The 21217-nt window shown below is 41.7% G+C and overlaps 1 protein-coding gene across 1 annotated transcript in view; it reads left to right on the forward strand.

The window, feature by feature from the left end:
- LOC126210389 (DNA topoisomerase 2-like) overlaps window positions 1-21217 on the forward strand; it is a 173359-nt gene that overhangs the window by 85683 nt on the left and 66459 nt on the right. Inside the window, exons 14-16 of the mRNA XM_049939618.1 lie at window positions 3606-3853; window positions 5734-5965; window positions 14170-14369. Coding sequence (XP_049795575.1) covers window positions 3606-3853; window positions 5734-5965; window positions 14170-14369 — 680 coding nt within the window. The remainder of the gene's footprint in view (window positions 1-3605; window positions 3854-5733; window positions 5966-14169; window positions 14370-21217) is intronic.

The following is a 21217-nucleotide window of genomic DNA, read 5'->3' on the forward strand; positions in this document are numbered from 1 at the left end:
AAACGACTTACAATATAGTCGAGTATACCCCAAGGAAGCGGTAAAATAATAGTAAAAAATAATATTATTTCTTTTAGCTCCCAGGTTGGCAGTGAAGATCAGCAGATTTTATGATGTGTTGCAGGTTGACGCGGGCTGCTGATAGGATATAATTTTCAGTGCAAATAATTTTATGTACCTAAAGAATCTGATAGGAAACTTGCTGTGCTCCGTTCTGATCTGGCTAAATTTTATAGTGAATACGTAATTTTCTTTAATGAGAGTCTCATGTTCTTGGGCTAGCCGTGGTATGAAATAGCATTTTAGTAAGAAATAAAATCCACTGCAAACTTGTATTTGAGAACGATCGTACGAACTGTAACATCAGAGATCATAGGACATTAATTTCAACTTTGAATAATTACGAAGTAGGAAAGATATATTGATACTTAGCATGAGTTGCAGTTACTAAAAAATCGTTCTTTAAATTGTAGGCCAGATTCAGAACAATAATACTTCCATCATTTTTATTTTGCTAAAAAAGGTAACGATGATAAAGCAATTAAAAGCACAGCATTGTTAAAAGAATTTCACGTCACTCTTTCCATATATGCGTTGTTACGCCAATAATAATTAAAAATAATTAAATAAACCAGAAGGAGCAAAAACAATTTTTATAAAAGCAACAATTAACGAAAGGGCAGTCGGCAACAGCTATAATAGTTTTTTTTTTTCAGAGAGAAGACGGGAAACTCTCTCGCAATCTCTCTCTCTCTCTCTCTCTCTCTCGCAATCTCTCTCTCTCTCTCTCTCTCGCAATCTCTCTCTCTCTCTCTCTCGCAATCTCTCTCTCTCTCGCAATCTCTCTCTCTCTCTCTCTCGCAATCTCTCTCTCTCTCTCGCAATCTCTCTCTCTCTCGCAATCTCTCTCTCTCTCGCAATCTCTCTCTCTCTCGCAATCTCTCTCTCTCTCGCAATCTCTCTCTCTCTCGCAATCTCTCTCTCTCTCGCAATCTCTCTCTCTCTCGCAATCTCTCTCTCTCTCGCAATCTCTCTCTCTCTCGCAATCTCTCTCTCTCTCGCAATCTCTCTCTCTCTCGCAATCTCTCTCTCTCTCTCTCGCAATCTCTCTCTCTCTCTCTCGCAATCTCTCTCTCTCTCTCTCGCAATCTCTCTCTCTCTCTCTCGCAATCTCTCTCTCTCTCTCTCGCAATCTCTCTCTCTCTCTCTCTCTCGCAATCTCTCTCTCTCTCTCTCTCGCAATCTCTCTCTCTCTCTCTCTCGCAATCTCTCTCTCTCTCTCGCAATCTCTCTCTCTCTCGCAATCTCTCTCTCTCTCTCGCAATCTCTCTCTCTCTCTCGCAATCTCTCTCTCTCTCTCGCAATCTCTCTCTCTCTCGCAATCTCTCTCTCTCTCGCAATCTCTCTCTCTCTCTCGCAATCTCTCTCTCTCTCTCGCAATCTCTCTCTCTCTCTCGCAATCTCTCTCTCTCTCTCGCAATCTCTCTCTCTCGCAATCTCTCTCTCTCGCAATCTCTCTCTCTCGCAATCTCTCTCTCTCGCAATCTCTCTCTCTCTCTCGCAATCTCTCTCTCTCTCTCGCAATCTCTCTCTCTCTCTCGCAATCTCTCTCTCTCTCTCGCAATCTCTCTCTCTCTCTCGCAATCTCTCTCTCTCTCTCGCAATCTCTCTCTCTCTCTCGCAATCTCTCTCTCTCTCTCGCAATCTCTCTCTCTCTCTCGCAATCTCTCTCTCTCTCTCGCAATCTCTCTCTCTCTCTCGCAATCTCTCTCTCTCTCTCGCAATCTCTCTCTCTCTCTCGCAATCTCTCTCTCTCTCTCTCGCAATCTCTCTCTCTCTCTCGCAATCTCTCTCTCTCTCTCGCAATCTCTCTCTCTCTCTCGCAATCTCTCTCTCTCTCTCTCGCAATCTCTCTCTCTCTCTCTCGCAATCTCTCTCTCTCTCTCGCAATCTCTCTCTCTCTCTCGCAATCTCTCTCTCTCTCTCGCAATCTCTCTCTCTCTCTCGCAATCTCTCTCTCTCTCTCGCAATCTCTCTCTCTCTCTCGCAATCTCTCTCTCTCTCTCGCAATCTCTCTCTCTCTCTCTCGCAATCTCTCTCTCTCTCTCTCGCAATCTCTCTCTCTCTCTCTCTCGCAATCGCTCTCTCTCTCTCGCAATCTCTCTCTCTCTCTCGCAATCTCTCTCTCTCTCTCGCAATCTCTCTCTCTCTCTCGCAATCTCTCTCTCTCTCTCGCAATCTCTCTCTCTCTCTCGCAATCTCTCTCTCTCTCTCTCGCAATCTCTCTCTCTCTCTCTCGCAATCTCTCTCTCTCTCTCTCGCAATCTCTCTCTCTCTCTCTCTCGCAATCTCTCTCTCTCTCTCTCGCAATCTCTCTCTCTCTCTCGCAATCTCTCTCTCTCTCTCGCAATCTCTCTCTCTCTCTCTCTCGCAATCTCTCTCTCTCTCTCGCAATCTCTCTCTCTCTCTCGCAATCTCTCTCTCTCTCTCGCAATCTCTCTCTCTCTCTCGCAATCTCTCTCTCTCTCGCAATCTCTCTCTCTCTCGCAATCTCTCTCTCTCTCTCGCAATCTCTCTCTCTCTCGCAATCTCTCTCTCTCGCAATCTCTCTCTCTCGCAATCTCTCTCTCTCGCAATCTCTCTCTCTCACAATCTCTCTCTCTCGCAATCTCTCTCTCTCGCAATCTCTCTCTCTCGCAATCTCTCTCTCTCTCGCAATCTCTCTCTCTCTCGCAATCTCTCTCTCTCTCGCAATCTCTCTCTCTCTCGCAATCTCTCTCTCTCTCGCAATCTCTCTCTCTCTCGCAATCTCTCTCTCTCTCGCAATCTCTCTCTCTCTCGCAATCTCTCTCTCTCTCGCAATCTCTCTCTCTCTCGCAATCTCTCTCTCTCTCGCAATCTCTCTCTCTCTCGCAATCTCTCTCTTTCTCGCAATCTCTCTCTCTCTCGCAATCTCTCTCTCTCTCGCAATCTCTCTCTCTCTCGCAATCTCTCTCTCTCTCGCAATCTCTCTCTCTCTCGCAATCTCTCTCTCTCTCGCAATCTCTCTCTCTCTCGCAATCTCTCTCTCTCTCGCAATCTCTCTCTCTCTCGCAATCTCTCTCTCTCTCGCAATCTCTCTCTCTCTCGCAATCTCTCTCTCTCGCAATCTCTCTCTCTCGCAATCTCTCTCTCTCGCAATCTCTCTCTCTCGCAATCTCTCTCACACTCTCTCTCTCTCTCTCTCTCTCGCACACTCTCTCTCGCACACTCTCTCACTCTCTCATTCTCTCTCTCTCTCACTCTCTCTCACTCTCACTCTCTCTCACTCTCTCTCACTCTCTCTCACTCTCTCTCACTCTCTCTCACTCTCTCTCACTCTCTCTCACTCTCTCTCACTCTCTCTCACTCTCTCTCACTCTCTCTCTCTCTCTCTCACTCTCTCTCTCTCTCTCTCACTCTCTCTCTCTCTCTCTCACTCTCTCTCTCTCTCTCGCAGTCTCTCTCTCTCGCAGTCTCTCTCTCGCGTCAGATACATTATTTTGTAAGATCACAGTTTGGTGTGTGTTGAAAAACGTTTACTGTTGCAGTGTTAATTTATAATAATATGCACATCATTGTTACAGGTGCTGTTTACCTGCTTGAAACGAAATGACAAGAGGGAGGTGAAAGTCGCACAGTTGGCAGGCTCTGTGGCTGAACACTCAGCATACCACCATGGCGAACAGTCACTCATGTCGACGATTATCAACCTGGCTCAGAACTTTGTGGGTAGTAACAACATCAACTTGCTGCAGCCAATCGGTCAGTTTGGCACCCGTCTTAATGGTGGGAAGGACTCTGCCAGTCCAAGATACATATTCACCATGCTGAGGTGACTGTCATTTTATACTGAAGAAGTATGCTTTTTTGCTCTCATTCAGTGCTGAAAAGTTACTAGAACTTGTCTTAATGTCCTTTGTAATAACTTTTGAATGCCTCTCAGATTAGTTTTTGTTATATAACCTGCCTTTTAAGGCTGCTGTGCCAATTTGGAAATTAACACCAAAATGTCGTGTACAAATCTCTTAACTACTTTTTTTTTTTTTTTACAACGTAAAATCAACACTCGTTGGTCTCCATTCCAGAAAAATGATTCATGTGCAATGTGCGTGTTGTTCCCCCTTCTCAACCTCCAACTACTGTTTAGCTATAATTCATATGGGAGTACATAGATGAATTATCAGTATTTTATAGTATGTGTATTCCACACTTGTTGCAGTGACATGGATATTATAACATTGGCAGTGGTAGAAATCGGAAATAATCATATAAATTAATTTTTAACATAAGTTGTTCTTAAAATGGACTAAGAAGCATAAAATTATTTCTCCTAACCCCATACATGTAATTCTGAAAATAGGTAATTCTCAATATTTATATGTGTCTGTGGAGAGGGAGAGATTGATTTTGATTGAGACTTTACTTCAAGTCATAACTGGTACCTGAATTTTGGTTGCTGCCTCCTTAAATGATCAGCTTCTGCACCAGTTGATGTATTATAATTTGGAGGAAGTTATTGTTCTTAAAGATTTAAAGTACGACTCTTGGTTACTTTGCCGTATTGCAGATAGCTTTGAGCTCAAGTTTTTGTAGCTTATAATACCTAAGGGACCACTGTTGTAAGTAAATATGATCAAACAGCAATCTGCTTTTAGAAAAGGAGATTGCTTGGTACACTAACTTCCTTCAAACTACATGTCTTGCTACATCAAAATTAGTCAGTGGAGTTGTTCAGCACCATACTATCGTACAAGATCATAATCCAATTACTGTAATTAATAAATTGAGATGTTGTTACATATTGAATGAAAAGTATAAAGAATGCATTTCCTTTCCTGTATTTTAGTGAACTTTGTACACCTAAAATTCTGTCGATTGATAGCCGGTGACGACAATGAAGTTCACCTCCTTTCCCAAAAATGAGATATTTCTATTCTTCACTTCCAGAAAATTTGTATACATAAATGTTTGGCAACTATTACGCATACTTTACTCAGTGTTATCACTACAATAGCAATTTTCATTACATGTAACAATATGTTCTGAGCAACGGCCTAACTACACGCCCTCTTTCCACAAGATACATATTAAGTCTATTTTTAATAAATAAATTTTTTTAGTCCCTACTCGGATTCACAAGTACTATCGTGCGGATTGCGCGCTGAAGTGTTTCTTGCTGTTCAGCTGTGCTTCTCTTAAAGTACTTTTTGAATCACATTTACATTTATGGTATTTACTTACATTACTGAGCTTCTCAGAATAAAATCAGGCACAAATTAGTTAAAAAAGGCAAAATTTAAAACAAAAAATGTGGGTCACATGCAATAGATGTGTCGTGCATGATTTTTCTCAATGACAGCTACTCTCTACATGCCTTGCTATTGTCTATTCCATGTACTCAACATTTTTTTGTTTTAAATTTTACAAGTATTGCAACAGCTGTTACAAATTTGCAAGCACAAATTTTCAGGATACTTATATGGGAGTTTGGAATCTGTATGGTGCTAGGAGAAATTTTCATACTTCCAGTCCATTTTATAAACATGTTATTAAAAGATTATTTAAATAATTATTTCCTGCTTCTTAGTGTTGTGTGTGTGAAATTTTTCAATTGATTTTAAACATTCTGATAGATTACAACATAGGCATGAAATAAATTTAGGGTTTATTTCAGTTTTTCTTCACAAGAGTCATCCTATGTGTGTGTTTCAGTCCACTGGCAAGACACATTTTTCACAAACATGATGATCCACTCTTAAAGCACAACACAGATGACAACCAAAGAATTGAACCAGTCTGGTACATACCAGTCATACCAATGATACTCGTTAATGGTGCCGATGGCATTGGAACGGGTTGGATGACAAAGATACCAAATTACAATCCCAGGGAAATAATTGACAATTTGAGGAGAATGATTGATGGTGGAGCCCCAAAACCTATGGTAAGTGTTATAGAGATAGGTGAGCTTTACATTAAATTTTTAGTCCTTGTTATGGAATAATTTGGGAAAAAAATTTCTCACTGGAATACATTAAAAAATATTGATGAAGCATGTCGTTTGCCAGATAAAGTATACTGTTCCAGGTCTTCTGTATGTACTTATTAGTGAATTCCTGTACTTGAGGTCAGACAGAATTTGCATTACTGCATAAGTGCTGTCGGGGGCATGTCCGATGTCAGTACGTCTCGTCTTGTTTAGTCATTCACAGAACTACGTGGAACATCACATTTCGTTTAGTAGTGGGATGCAATGCTGTTGGTTTTCTCTTTTACATTTGGTATGTGTTGTATTTTTTAGATGATACAACTTTCTTCAGTTCATCAGAATCCTAATGCCAAAGCAGTTTGCCTGAGGTGTAAAGGAAGTCAGGTCGTGTGGCCTTCTGCACAAAAAGAGGTAATCTAGTGATCTGTCATCACTAGCCTATAAGAATGTATGAAAATCTTTTATTTCTTGAAGAAAAGCAAGAGTATTCTCAGAATCCAATACGCAACCCCATTATGTTTAGTCACACCAAATTTGCCAGAGAATGACATTGCAACCGATTGCAAAAAATTAATGATTTGATGATGAAAGAGCAAAAATTTACACTAATCTACATATTTATACGGGATTCATTATTCCGTACATCAAGAAGCATTTAGACTGGCCGATGTATGCCTTTCCCTCGTCACAGAAGTTGGTAGCCCCCCCTCAATCCCCCCATGGGCTCACTGCTCTTAAGTGGGTTCGTGCTTGGCTACTACAGTGCCCCAACCTTTGCAGAATCTTTCCGCTTCCATGCTGCATGTCTATTGTCCTGCTGTTCTTTTTCTCCTCCCTTGGGGACCATGTCTGTGCTGTTTTTGTAAATGTATTCTACATTTTTTGTAGTCAGTATCAGAATACTCTCCAGTGTTCCTTTTTTTCTTTCTTCATTCACCTTCCTGTGCTACCTGGAAAGGCTCGAAGAAGTCAAACAAAGGCAAACGGTCTTCTCCTTTGCCAACTCGAAGGTCCTCCTAGACGGTTTTGCCACGTGATCTTGCCCAACCGACCTCCGCGTCACCGGTGCACTCCACCAACAGTGATTTCTGCGCAAGGTTCTACAGGCCGACGACAGAATAATGCTGATGCTTCCGTAGACCTCATGGAGCAGGCTCCTCCTGTCTCTCTGCCCTGTAGCAGCGAGTCTTCGAAGGCTGGCACTCTAGCTGCTGGGGTGACACTGCTTCATTTTTTCCTCATTATGATTCCCCTCCAATGGAACATTCGGCCTTCGATCCAACAAAGAGGTCTTGCGGCTGCCCTTAGAATCGCAGTGTCCACTTGTGCTCTGCCTTCAGGAAATATAATTGCGTCATCATGACTCCTTTGAATGCTCACATTTTGTCGTGGTCTGTTTTGACCTTCTCTGAGGTCAGCATTCCATCTTGTGGAGTAGTCACGCTACTCATACAGGCTGACATTCATAGTCAACCCATCTCCGTGACTACCTGCCTTCAAGCTGCTGCAGTTTGCCTTTCCCCTTTCTACCATTTATAATCCTCCATCATTCGATATCACCAGGCCAGACTTAAACCAGCTTATTGGGCAGCTACCTCACCCCTTACTGACTTTAATGCACACGATCCCCTTTAGGGTCTCCCAGAACCTGAACCTGTCAGATGTGCCCTCTTGGCTGACCTCAACAAACCTAACCTCCTCTGCCTTAACACAGGAGCACCCATGTTCCTTTCAGACTCCATGCACACCTATACAGATTTGGACGTATCCTTCTGCAGTGCCCGGCTTGCCTATAGTCTCCAGTGGTCTCTGTTCCCTGCGACACATACTAGTGACCATTTCCCATTTGCTGTCCATTTGCTGACTCCTACCCGACCTGTGTGCACACCCAAATGACAGCTTAGTAAGGCCGACTGGAGCTTCACTGCTCCCTGGTGACCTTCGATGAACAGCATTTCCCCAGCTGTGACAACCAGGTGGAATATCTTACAAACGTTATCCTTACTGCTGCAGAACATTACATTCCTCACACTTCCTGTTTACAACACCGTGTCTGGGTCCCTTGGTGGACGGAGGCATGCCGCGATGCAATTCGCACTCAGACGTGCTCTACGCGTTTTTTAACAGCCGTACAATGATGGCAAACTGCATTCATTATAAACAGATTTGTGCACAGTGTCATCACATTCTTCAGGATAGCAAAAAGCTAGCTGGATTTGATTCACTAGTTCTTTTACCAGGTCCATTCCCTCTTCTGTCACGTGGGACAACCTCTTGACAGCTCTCTTGGACCAAGATCCACCCCAATTCTTGACCAGACAATAGCAGACTATGTCATTGTTGGCTCTTTTGCTATCTCCGTCACCTTGGGCCACCATTTTGTGGAGATGTCAAGCTGCTCTCAATATCACCTTGTCTTCCTCCATCAGAAACCAGCAGAGGTGGCTCGGGCGATAACCCTCTCTACAGTGGCCGCCTTTACTATGAGGGAGCAAGGTCAGGCTCGCAGTTCATCCAGATCCTCTGCCCCAGGGCCAGACTATGTTAACATTCAGATGTTGCAGCACCTTTCTCTTCTGGGCAAGCACTTTCTGCTCAATATCTAAAACCGAATTTGGGTAGAGGTTACAATTCCTAGATGCTGGTGTGAAGCCACTGTCATATCCATCATACCTAAGTCCAGTAAGGACAAACACCATCCTTCTAGCTAGCGCTCCATTTCTCTCACCAGCTGTGCCTGCAAGGTGATGAAATGTATGGTTCATGCCTGACTGGTATGGTGTTAGTCTCGCAATTTACTAACCACTGTACAGTGTGGATTTTGAGCATGCCATTCTGCAGTTGACCGTCCCGTCACTTTTTCCACCCATGCCGTGACTTGTTTTTTGTGCAAATCCCAGATCGTGGCCATGGTTTTCAATTTGGAGAAAGCTATGATGCTTGCTGGATAACTGGTATCTTCTGTACTCTTTTTACACGTGGGGCTTCCGTGGCTGCCTGCCCAGTTTCCTTCAGGAATTTTTAAAACACTGAGTTTTCAAGGTTTGTATGGGTTCTGCCTTGTCGGACACCTTTATCCAGGAAAACGGTGCGTCTCAGGGTTCCGTCCTGAGAGTCGTCTTTGCTATTGCCATTAACCCTAGAATGGCCTGTCTCCCACCGGGAATCTCTGGCTCCCAGTTTGTTGATGATTTTGTCATCTACTGCAGTTCTCCACGGACTTCTATCATTGAAAAGCATCTGCAGCGATGTCTCTATTGTCTTCACTCGTGAAGCATCAACAGTGGCTTTTGTTTTTCCACTGACAAAACAATTTGTATGAATTTCTGGTGGTGCAATTGGTTTCTTCCGCGTTCATGTCTTGGGTATGTTGCTCTTCCGTTTGTTGATACTACGAAATTCCTGGGCTCCTGTTCGTACGAAATTCTCTTGGTGCTCCCACGTGTCTTACCTGGCAGCCCACTGTATGCTGTCACTCAATGTCCCGTGTGTCGTCTATGGTACTTCCTTGGGTGCAGATCAAACCACCCTCTTCCATTTTACCGTTCCCTTGTCTTTTCAAAACTAGACTATGCGTGCTTTGTTTATGCATCTGCACATCTGCCCTCTTATGCCGTCTCGATACTATCCACCATCGTGGTGCCCATTTGGCTACTGGCAACTTTTACACTAGCCCAGTTAAGAGTCTGTATGCAGAAGCTGCCGAGCTACCACTGTCATACCGCTGTGATTCTCTCCTCAGCAGATATGCATGCTGTTTGTCATGCGTGGCCGCTCATCCTATGCCCACTTCTATGATTTCTTTCATTGCCAGTATGGGACACGTCCCTCTTCTGTTACCTCCTGGAGTTTGCTTTTGGCTCTTGCGCCGGCAACTAAACTTCATAATACCTGCAACTTTCTGGTGGGTGTGAACCCTTCGCTACTGTAGCTTCATGTGGTGTTGTTCACCTTGGCCTTCATTCGCTTTCAGAGGACAGTACTCCAGTCTCGCTCTTATCGTATTCAGTTTCACGACCTTCACATGGAATTTCTCAGCAGTACCTTTGTGTATGCTGATGGTTCTCATACTGACTGTAGTGTCAAGTGTGCCTTCATCATTGGCGTTGATGTTTTTTGATATTGGCTTCAGGCACACTGCTCGGCAGAGCTCTTTGCCCAGTATCTGGCCACGCAATACATCATCCGGCAACACAGGCTTTTCAATTGTCATCTGCTCAGGCTCTCTGTGCCCTTAAAAGCCTCTGTCAGCTGCACACCGTCCATCCCTTAGTGCAACAGGTCAAGGAAAGCTGTCACTTGCTCACTCTTGGAGACATTCTGATGATAGTGGGGTCTTGGTCACATCAGTCTGACAGGGAACGAGGCTGTGCCAAGACGTGCTGGCTGTGCACCAAGGCATGTTTCGCCACAGGGTGATCCTCATCACCAAAAAACACTGTCTGCCTGTGTCCATTGATGCGAATGGACAGTTTGTTGCTGATCATTCCCACATAGAAGGCTTCAGAGTGTAGGCATGTCAGTTGGTAACTCACGTGGGTGCTTTCACACGTGGCTCTGCCTTTGATCGTGTACACCTTCCGGGCTACAGGACTGGAGTAGGTGGTGGTGGGAGGGTGCATGGGACAGGTTTTACACCGGGGGTGGTTACAAGGATAGGAGCCAGAGGGTAGGGAAGGTGGTTTGGGGATTTCATAGGGATGAACCAAGAGGTTACGAAGGTTAGGTGGACGGCAGAAAGACACTCTTGGTGGAGTGGGGAGGATTTCATGAAGGATGGATCTCATTTCAGGGCAGGATTTGAGGAAGTCATATCCCTGCTGGAGAGCCGCATTCAGAGTCTGATCCAGTCCCGGAAAGTATCCTGTCACAAGGGGCACTTTCAGTGTTCTTCTGAGGGAGGTTCTGGGATGAGGAAGTGGTTCTAGCTATTTGCTTCTGTACCAGGTCGGGAGTGTAGTTGTGCGATGTGAAAGCTGTTTTCAGGTTATTGGTGTAATGGTTCAGGGATTCAGGACTGGAGCAGATTCGTTTGCCACAAAGACCTAAGCTGTAGGGAAGGGTCTGTTTGATATGGAATGGGTGGCAGCTGTCATAATGGAGGTACTGTTGCTTGTTAGTGGGTTTGATGTGGATGGATGTGTGAAGCTGGCCATTGGACAGATGGAGGTCAATGTTGAGGAAAGTGGCATGGGATTTGGAGTAGGACCAAGTGAATCTGATGGAACCAAAGGGGTTGAGGTTAGAGAGGAAATTCTGGAGTTCTTCTTCACTGAGTGTCCAGATCATGAAGATGTCATCAATAAATCTGTACAAAACTTTGGGTTGGCAGGCTTGGGTAACCAAGAAGGCTTCCTCTAAGCGACCCATAAATAGGTTGGCATACGAGGGGACCATCCTGGTACCCATGGCTGTTCACTTAATTGTTGGTATGTCTGGCCTTCAAAAGTGAAGTTGTGGGTCAGGATGAAGCTGGCTAAGGTAATGAGGAAAGAGGTTTTGGGTAGGGTAGCAGGTGATTGGCGTGAAAGGAAGTGCTCAATCGCAACGAGGCCCTGGACGTGCGGAATATTTGTGTATAAGGAAGTGGTATCAATGGTTACAAGCATGGTTTCCAGGGGTAACAGATTGGGTAAGGATTCCAGGCATTTGAGAAAGTGCTTTGTGTCTTTGATGAAGGATGGGAGACTGCCTGTAATGGGTTGAAGGTGTTGATCTACGTAGGCAGAGATACGTTCTGTGGGGGCTTGGTAACCAGCTACAATGGGGCGGCCGGGATGTGTGGGTTTGCGAATTTTAGGAAGTAGGTAGAAGGTAGGGATGCTGGGTATCGGTGGGGCCAGGAGGTTGATGGAGTCAGGTGAAAGGTTTTATAGGATTCCTTGGAAGCTCCGCCTGGACATCAGTAATGAGATTACCTTGGCAAACTTTGGATGTAGTGTTCTCTGAAAGCTGACGCAGTCCCTCAGCCACATCCTCCCAATGATCAAGTACCACGGTTGTGGAACTCTTGTCAACCGGAAGAATGATGATGGATCGGTCAGCCTTCAGATCATGGATAACCTGGGCTTCAGCTGTGGTGATGTTGGGAGTAGGATTAAGGTTTTTCAAGAAAGATTGAGATGCATGGCTGGAAGTGAGAAATTCCTGGAAGGTTTGGAGAGGGTGATTTTGAGGAAGAGATGTGGTTCATCCCTATGAAATCCCCAAACAACCTTCCCTACCCTCTGGCTCCTACCCTTGTAACTGCCCCCGGTGTAAAACCTGTCCCATGCACCCTCCCACCACCACCTATTCCAATCCTGTAACCTGGAAGGTGCACACGATCAAAGCCAAAGCCACATGTGAAAGCACCCACGTGATGTCTGACAAGTCTACACTGTGAAGCCTTATATGTAGGAATGACCAGCAACAAACTGTCCATTCGTATGAACAGACACAGGCAGACAGTGTTTGTTGGTAATGAGGATCACCCTGTGGCTATACATACCTTGGTGCATGGCCAGCACATCTTGGCACAGTGTTACACCGTCCGGGTTATCTGGATACTTCCCACTGACACCAACTTATCAGAACTCGGGAGATGGGAACTTGCCTTTAAATACATTCTCTCTTCTCGTTACCCACCAGGCCTCAACCTCCGCTAATTTCAAGTTGCTGCCCCCTCGTACATCACCTGTCATTCAACATCATCTTTGCCTCTGTACTTCCGCCTCGACTGACATCTCTGCCCAACCTCTTTGCATTTACATACGTCTGTCTGTGTCTGTATACGTGCGGATGGATGTGTGTGTGTGTGTGTGTGTGTGTGTGTGTGTGTGTGTGTGTGTGTGTGTTTTATTGTCTATCCACAGACCATCGCTTTCTCATTTGGTAAGTTAAAACATCTTTGTTTTTATATATATATTTTTCCCATGTGGAATGTTTCCCTCTATTATATATATATAAGGGTATTCATTTCATTGTAATGCCCATGTTCCCATTTGTTTGCTCTCTCCATTGTCGGCCATTGTAGCGAAAGATGCATGGGCTGTTGACCGCATTTTACTTTTTATCTATCGTAGCAAGATGGCAAAGGCCATTTAAGTTTTAGTTCCAATTCTCTGTTTCTCTTTTGCGTATTTTATATAACCTTTCTCCATGTCCCTGTTTTTTAGCCGTCTTCTCTTCTGTTGACTGTGATTGATGTGTAGTCGTTCTTAACTCCTCTTTGTCTGTGTTCTACAGCTTTGACATGTATGCCTACGACATTGTTTTTGCCCCACAAAACAAAACGAAGCAAAACACAACAAGCAGTTTGCTATATGCTAGGCATTCTAACAGCCAAATCATCCTTAAGAGCTGGGGATGGCCACACTACGTAGCCTGATGAATCTGCTTCTCATAGTGTCCATTTTCCGTTAACACAGATCTCAACTTCTTGTTTGTTCTTTATATTCTCTAAATATTTCACATAACAAAACAGGTTGTTGGGTTTTATACAGCCATGGTAACTCCTTGTATTTGTATCAGAGAGAGTTTATCTAAGTTTTATTGTTGCTTCAGACTGTGCAGGCATTTGGTGGGTGAAAATTACAAAGGGAGTAAGGCCCAATATAGAATGAGAAAAAGTAGCTCCATAACTGCATTATTTGTCCTGTTTTCTTTTATTCCACCTTCCTGAAAGACACATTAAATTCCTTAAAGTTGAACATTCAGCTGTTTTGATACTTGTGTGTCACCTGTGCTCTAGTTCTCGGTTGTCCTGTTATTGTTCACTACTAGCTCCTCCGAAGCTCTGTTAGTCTGAGATTAATTAGAAGATGGAGTGGAGTCATGTGGACTCCTAGGTCTGATTGGTCTGCTTCATAAGATTGACAAATGAAGGAAGGGGTTAAGCATCTGTTGTCTCCAGTTGTTTCATAAGCTGCTAATAAATGGTCCGATATGTAGTGTCATAAATTATCTTTTTTTGTTTATTTTGTAGTTTCTGAATTCTACTAATTACATGGCATTCAAAAAAAAAAAAAAAAAAAACACACACACACACACACACACACACACCAAAAAAAGTGGTGTTATAGAATTGAGACACCAGTACCAGCATCTGTGAAATGTGTGGAATGAACAAGTGACTTAAGATTGCCTAAACATGTTCTGATATTAAAACACTATTTCAGATTCCGTGGTATAAGAACTACAAAGGAGTCATTGAGCCTTTTGCTGATAACAGATATGCTGTTTATGGTGAGATATCAGTCTTAGGGGAGGATAAAGTGGAAATAACAGAGTTACCAATTGGTGTATGGACGCAGACATACAAAGAAAATGTGCTCGAGCCCATGATGGGAGGTACTGAAAAGGTACCCCAACAGATAGTGTGAGTAAATCAATTTACTGTAAGAAAGCTATATATTTCATTTGTATGATAGTAATAGTTGCTGTTCAAGAAATGTTTGTGGGCCGAATGAACATACAGTGGTGTATACCTTAATACAAATCTTCATAGGCATGTAAATGTGTGTAGGGGCTGATGCTCAGACTTGGAACCTTATACTTATAACCAATAATCTTTCAGTTAACCTCTACTAGGGAATCTTGACTGACAATAAATTCTTCCCAACTCCGAGGAGGTTCCTGTTAAAGATTTAATGCTGTACTTGGATTAAAATAACATTGAGATTGATGTTTCAACAAGTGTAGTACTAGGGGCCAGTTTCCAGCTGATGGAAGTTCTTTCTGGATAGCATGTGCTCAGTGTGTTGCGCATTTTGCAGGTATCGCAGAGCCTTGTTGAAAAGTAGCTGGTTATGTGCCAACAGCACTGCCCTCCTCACCCCTCTGCCACATTATCATAGCTATTTTATTTGCACTCTGGTGTCCCTGACCTGGGAGAAGGTGTGAAGCTGTGACTCACTTTCAGATGATGAGCTGTTCAAAGTTGCAGAAGACGATGCCCTCACAATCTGCACTCTAGCTAACCCTTAAGTGTGTCTGCCATTCTCCTTGGCTATGTTTCAGTGCAATCCAATTTCAATAAATATTTTCTTTCAGTTAATTAACTTGTGTGGCTTTGACACTCGTAAATATCAAATAATGCTTGTTCTGCTACCTATCAAAAACAGACCTTACGTCTTCTGTCAATTCCTCTGTTAACTAGAATAAGAAGATAGTGTTCAGGCTTGTTATTGCAACCAGATGTTACCTGAAACTACTTCAGGCTGAGTATCTCCAGACATTAACCAAACGGTTCACTTTTTACTCAGTTCATTTCAAAGAGAAATTACTAATAATATAAAATCCTTGGATACTCTAAAAGCATTCTAGACTTCATACTGCATTGGATTCTACAGCAAACTGAAGTGGAGTTACGGGATGCTTAACCTGCAGGTAACTACTACTTCAGCTGCATGCCATTTTTTCTCCAGCTTCCTGAGACCTCTGAAACCGTACTCAGAAACTGGCACATGGCAACTGCTCTACAGCAACTGCAATCAGTTGACTAAATTGTGAATTGAATAACACACTTTGTTAGATTACTTACATAGGTACTCAATTATTTTCTACTGTTGTCATATCGAGGCACTCGCTGTATATTTCGTATGAGCAATTCTGTGTCATTACAAGTGTTTCACTGTTGTTCTGTCCCTGAGATGCAATAATTTTAAAGCAAGCTCCATTTATCATCATTTCAGTTGCTTAAAATTGTGTGTTTACTGCAGTTATCTCTCATCTGTCTCCCCCACCTTTTCTCCCCTCTTTGTTCTTGTTTTCACATTGCTGAATAAAATGTAGTGAAGAAAATGTTGCAGATGAGACTTCTGCCTGCCTAGTATTGTTTTTGCTGGCTCCTATCCCCTTCACTTCCTTACGAAATAATGCTTGCGGAGGGAACATATTGCCTGCCCATCTCCAGTATACCACCACACACACACACACACACACACACACACACACACACACACACACACACGCACAGAATACTTAAGTTCTTTTTATGGGATTGTAGTGTAGAATTTACTAAGTGACGTTTAGTTCCACTACTTGTGGAAATCTGCTGTTTATTTTCCAGGACATACATGCCCCAGTACAACCAAGAAATCTGGGAGAAACCCATGAATTTTCTCATCTATGAGAAGAATGGAAAAAACCTTTAAATTTTTTAGAATTTGGGAATTTTACGTTGTTTTAGTTTCCAGTTAAATTTTTGTAATTTTGATTGGTGAGGACCAATACTCTAACAAAGAATTTTACTTTGGCTTGCTACTGAAAAATAATTTTATTATATGTTGAGAGTTTCCTTTAAACAAAGGTTTTTCTCAACGTAACAAATTCCTGGTGTCGATACTTTACATCAGTGGAAATGGTTCGTTCATCAGCGCTCTGTTTGTCAGCTTTCTTGTTTTCCTCATTACTGAGTCATGCCGGTACATACAGGAAGACTGTTGCGCATCTACCATCACTGCTGTAATGTGCAGTCAGAGGTGGGTATTATTCTGTTAAACAGTGGTTTTACCTGGCAATGTCATTATTTTCTTCCAGTTTAAGTTGACTAGTAGCACTTAAAGAGAGATGGTAACCTGATGTCAAACAAATGATATATTGCCCTTAACACTTAACGAAAAGGTTAATGTAATTGAGATGAGTGAGACTCTCTCTCTCTCTCTCTCTCTCTCTCTCTCTCTCTCTCTCTCTCTCTCTCTCTGTGCACAAAATTATGTTGGGTTTTAAATGCAGTAAAACACACATTTATGAGGCTTTGAAAAACAGGGATAATATTTGGGATTAATAGAGGAAAGGGAATGGGCAGATGAAAAGAAAAGCGGAGAAGACTGGAAATGAAGAAATTAACAAAATAATGTGGGATGGTTGATAAATGCGTAGGCAAAAAAACTTACCTTTATCTGGACCCATGTTGCAGAGTGAGGCTCTGAAAGTAGCTAAAGAGCTTGGAATTACAAAGTGTAAGGCATCCACATGATGGCTGGACAATTTCAAAGCTAGGCACATCATCGTGTGGAATGGAGTGTGTGGGGAAGCTAAGGATGTGCAGGAAAATGTAGCAACAGAATGGAAGACAATACTTGTCCAACTTAATTGTAAATTATGACCCGAAATACATGTTAAATTCCGAAGAAACAGGACTGTTTCATTGCGCTCTGCCTTCAAAATCGCTAGCGATTCGAAGTGAAAAGTGCACCAGCAGAAAAATGTCCAAGGAAAGACTCGTAGTACTGTTGTGTGGACATATGTTCGGTGAAATGGAGAAGTAACTGGCGATTGGAAAGGTGGCAAAACTGTGTAGTTTCAAAAACATAGGTGTAATTAAGCTTGCAGTCACAGTTTAAAGCAATAAAGCAATAAAAAAGCATTCATGGTGAGTGGTCTTATGGAAGAATGGCTGGGCTCTTTCAATGTCAGAATGAAAAAAGGAAATTGCCAAGTTCTCCTTTTCCTAGACAGTGCAACCTGCCACCCGAAAGTAACATTATCAAATGTTAAATTGGCTTGGTTCCTTCCAGGTTTATCCAGCCTCATCCAACCCATGAATCAGGGGGTTATTTACACAGTCAAGTGTCATTATAGGCGATTACTGATGCAATCTCACATTCTTCTTGTTGAAGAAGCCGAAAGTGTGTTTGCTCTAGCACTTCAGTTTCTGTCCTGGATGCTGTAAATTGGATTGGTGTGGCAGTAAAGGAAATCAAACCCAAAACTGTCACAAAGTGCTTCAACAAAGCCGGGTTTGGGGTTCAAGAGCAAGACACTTCTGTGGCCATTGAAGTTCAATAAAATACCACAGCCATTGCTGAATTAATGAAAATGCAAAACATTTCATGTAGTGCAGATGATTACATTCGAAGTGATGACTTTGTCAATTCACTCCACTTTCGCCTTAGCAACAGATTTAATAGAAATCCACAACAGAGAGGATGATGAAGAAGAAATAGAAGAGCAGGAGGAGAAAAAGGAGGAAGAAAATGATGTTCCTAGAAAAATTAATACGCCTGAAAAGCCATTGCATGCATAAACAATACTGTTGAAGGAACATTGGCAACTGAGCATTAAACCAGATGTTGAAAATACCACTGCAGTTGTAAAATTTTTTGTTTTCATATGACTAGTTTCGGGCTCTTACTTGACATCTTGAGATGTCGAACTGAAAATAGCAAGAGGTGGAAGATACTTTTTACACGTAGCAATACACATAAAAATCAAAAAAATTATTACAAAAGTTTTTTAAAAACATTTCAAAACTGCCGGTCGTGTAAGGTGCTGTGAAACCTATGTTAATGTGAAAGTGACACTAGACAGTGCTACAGACGACTGCATCTGTCAAGAAATATACAAAGAATACCAGGACACTTCCACTTCACGCTGTGATCCCTGAGTGCCACAGTGGACGTATGAGGTGCATTGTGCTACCAATGAGTGCAGAGCATGGAGCAGTGGATGCGAAGGAGAAAGCAAACTGGTAAACTAGTGGCAAAAGTGCTGCCATCTGTTGACAGGGAAGTCGCTATACAAAGTGCAAGTGTCATGGTATTCTTTGTATATTTCTGTACACAGGCAGTCATCGGTAGCACTATCTGATGTCACTTTTGCATTAACATAGATTTCACAGCACCTAGCCCGACTAGTGGTTTTGAAATGCTTTTTAAAAATTTCGTAAGAAATTTTGTTTTTTATGTACATTACTACGTGTAAAAAGTATCTCCTGTTTCTTGCTATTTTCAGTGTGACACCTGAAGATGGGCGTATAAGAGCCTGAAACAGGTCATGTGATAGTGATGATAAAAGAACTTTACAACTGTAGCGGTATTTTCAACATCTGGCATGCATAAACAATGGTATGAAATTTGCAGCACACACAAGTTCTCCCAACTGGTTGGAAGTATTGTATGGTGCAAAAAGTTGCAGAGTAAAAATATAGAATTGCTGTGTTATTTATCAATTAGTGTATTTGTTCAATTTACAGTGAATGAAAATATGCTGTGTTGGAGTGAAGGTACATAAGTACAGTATATGCATAATTAAAACTTTTTACTGTACTTTAGTGCACGATACCTGACAAATTTTACATACCCCAGTGAGTTTTTTGTAGTCTCCAAACCTGTCAAATTTGGAAAATTATTTTAGCCGCAGGCAATCCCGTTTTGAGCAAGTTTTACTTTATATTAATTTAAATCATTAGCTTTTCCTACTTGTGTGCTCGTGCTACTTGACAGCGATGTTGCTATTGGCTCACATCATTGTCTGTCCTGAGCTCTTCATTTGTGCTGTCAATGGCTGGGGAGTTCAGGTGGCACAAGCTATGACTGGCTGACAAAAGCGTGTGGCAGTCTAGATTTCATTGTTTTGGAAGGTACCAATCTGTATTTGATGGAATCTGTGTTCATGCTTTGGTAATACCAAATTAGGCACTGTAAATGTTGTTGCGAATGAAAGATGTTTCTGAAATGCCTTGTTTTTTTGTTGGGTTTCATTTCCTAAAGTGCTGGGTAGTTCTATGCTGATTTATAAGTCTTTCGCTATTCAAAAAATTGGTAACTTTTACTGCTCTGAGGGAAAACTGTTTTTTAAATCCTGGGATAGTGTTTTTGCTCCTGGGAAAAACTGTAATTTTTTTGTCCACGTATACACTTTGATTCAGTAAATCAGGGAAGTTGCAATCATATTGAACACACAGTAACCCATAGCAGCCACCACATGGTTAGGGCCATCACAATACTTCAGCACCTTGCAGTGCTGGGGAGAGGGAGAAAAAAAATATAGGCATCAATTATCCAAATGCCAGTCATTTGAAATTTGCCAATCAAAAGCTTTCCAGTTGTCAGTCAGTTTTGTGCGTGTTGTCTAGTAATTCCACAGGCTCTAGTCTGGTCAGTTGGGGAAGCTTCCCCCTTCTCGCCAACTGTTGTTGCTGCTGTTTTATGTTGATCTTCGAACCTCGAAACACAGTGGTTCCTAGTTAAGACACAAACAGATTAAAAGTTGCAGGTCAGAAATTGCAATCCTTCCATTAATTTACAGAAATTGTTGTATATGATAAAATTTTTTGGAGTATGAAATCATTTATTGGGATTAGAATACTTAACCTTAATGACAGAAGATAACAATTATTTGTCAAATCAGCACATCATTTTTGTTCACTGCAGAAACAGTGTGGTTACTTGTCTTTGGAGTTTTTTATATGGTAATGAGTTTCATTTTATACATACAGTCCTCTGACAACCAAATTTAATGCGGTTTTTCATTTCTTGGAATTTTTTCACTATAGATATCTTCATTACAGCTTTATAAATCAACACTTCTACCTTAACAGCCTGAAAACAACTCTCACAACTACTAATTGCTTTGGCCTAGCATCAGCCCTTAAATAGCTCGTTGGCAATTTTTGGTATTTTCAGTTTTATTACAATTTCGCATAATCTACAGTCGAAAAAGTTTTGTATATATAACTTCACATGTGACAACATAGATAACAGAAAATAAATTTTCAATCAGTTGCTTTGTGGATTGCAAAGCAGTCATTTGCTGAAGAATTTTGTAAAGTAAACCTCTTTAACAACTAATATTTAAAAATATAAGTTTTTGCTAAAAATAGGTATTTTAATTCCATGTAATAGTGATGCTACAGCTTAATCAATTTCTTGTAGAAAAGTATTTAAATACTTGCTAAAAACCAGTAATATGAAAACTATTAGTATCTTGATCACATAGTTTCATCATCTTATTCGATTTTATTAAAATACTTCATCCTGTGGATCAAAAATATATATATATATATATATATATATATATATATATATATATATATATAATGAGACTTACCAAACAAAAGCGCTGGCAGGTCGATAGACACACAAACAAACACAAATATACACACAAAATTCAAGCTTTCGCAACAAACTGTTTTTCCACGTGGAATGTTTCCCTCTGTTATATATATATATATATATATATATATATATATATATATATATATATATATATATATATAGTTAATGTACAATGATTAAATGTGTAAGTACATAACAAATTTATTGTATTGGGATTTTTATTAAAGAGAACGTTTTGTATACTACAGTGTGGGAGTCTTGCTCTGTTAGGTTACAACCTTCGCTTGTGACACTTGGTGCTCTTGTTGGCTTGTTCACCATAGAAGCTCAATGCAAAGGCGTTTCTGATATTGCAGTCTTATCTCTGCCTTTGAAAGATTTTTCT

Source organism: Schistocerca nitens, chromosome 10 (genome assembly GCF_023898315.1).
Source record: "Schistocerca nitens isolate TAMUIC-IGC-003100 chromosome 10, iqSchNite1.1, whole genome shotgun sequence".
NCBI classification, from domain to species: Eukaryota; Metazoa; Arthropoda; class Insecta; order Orthoptera; family Acrididae; genus Schistocerca; species Schistocerca nitens.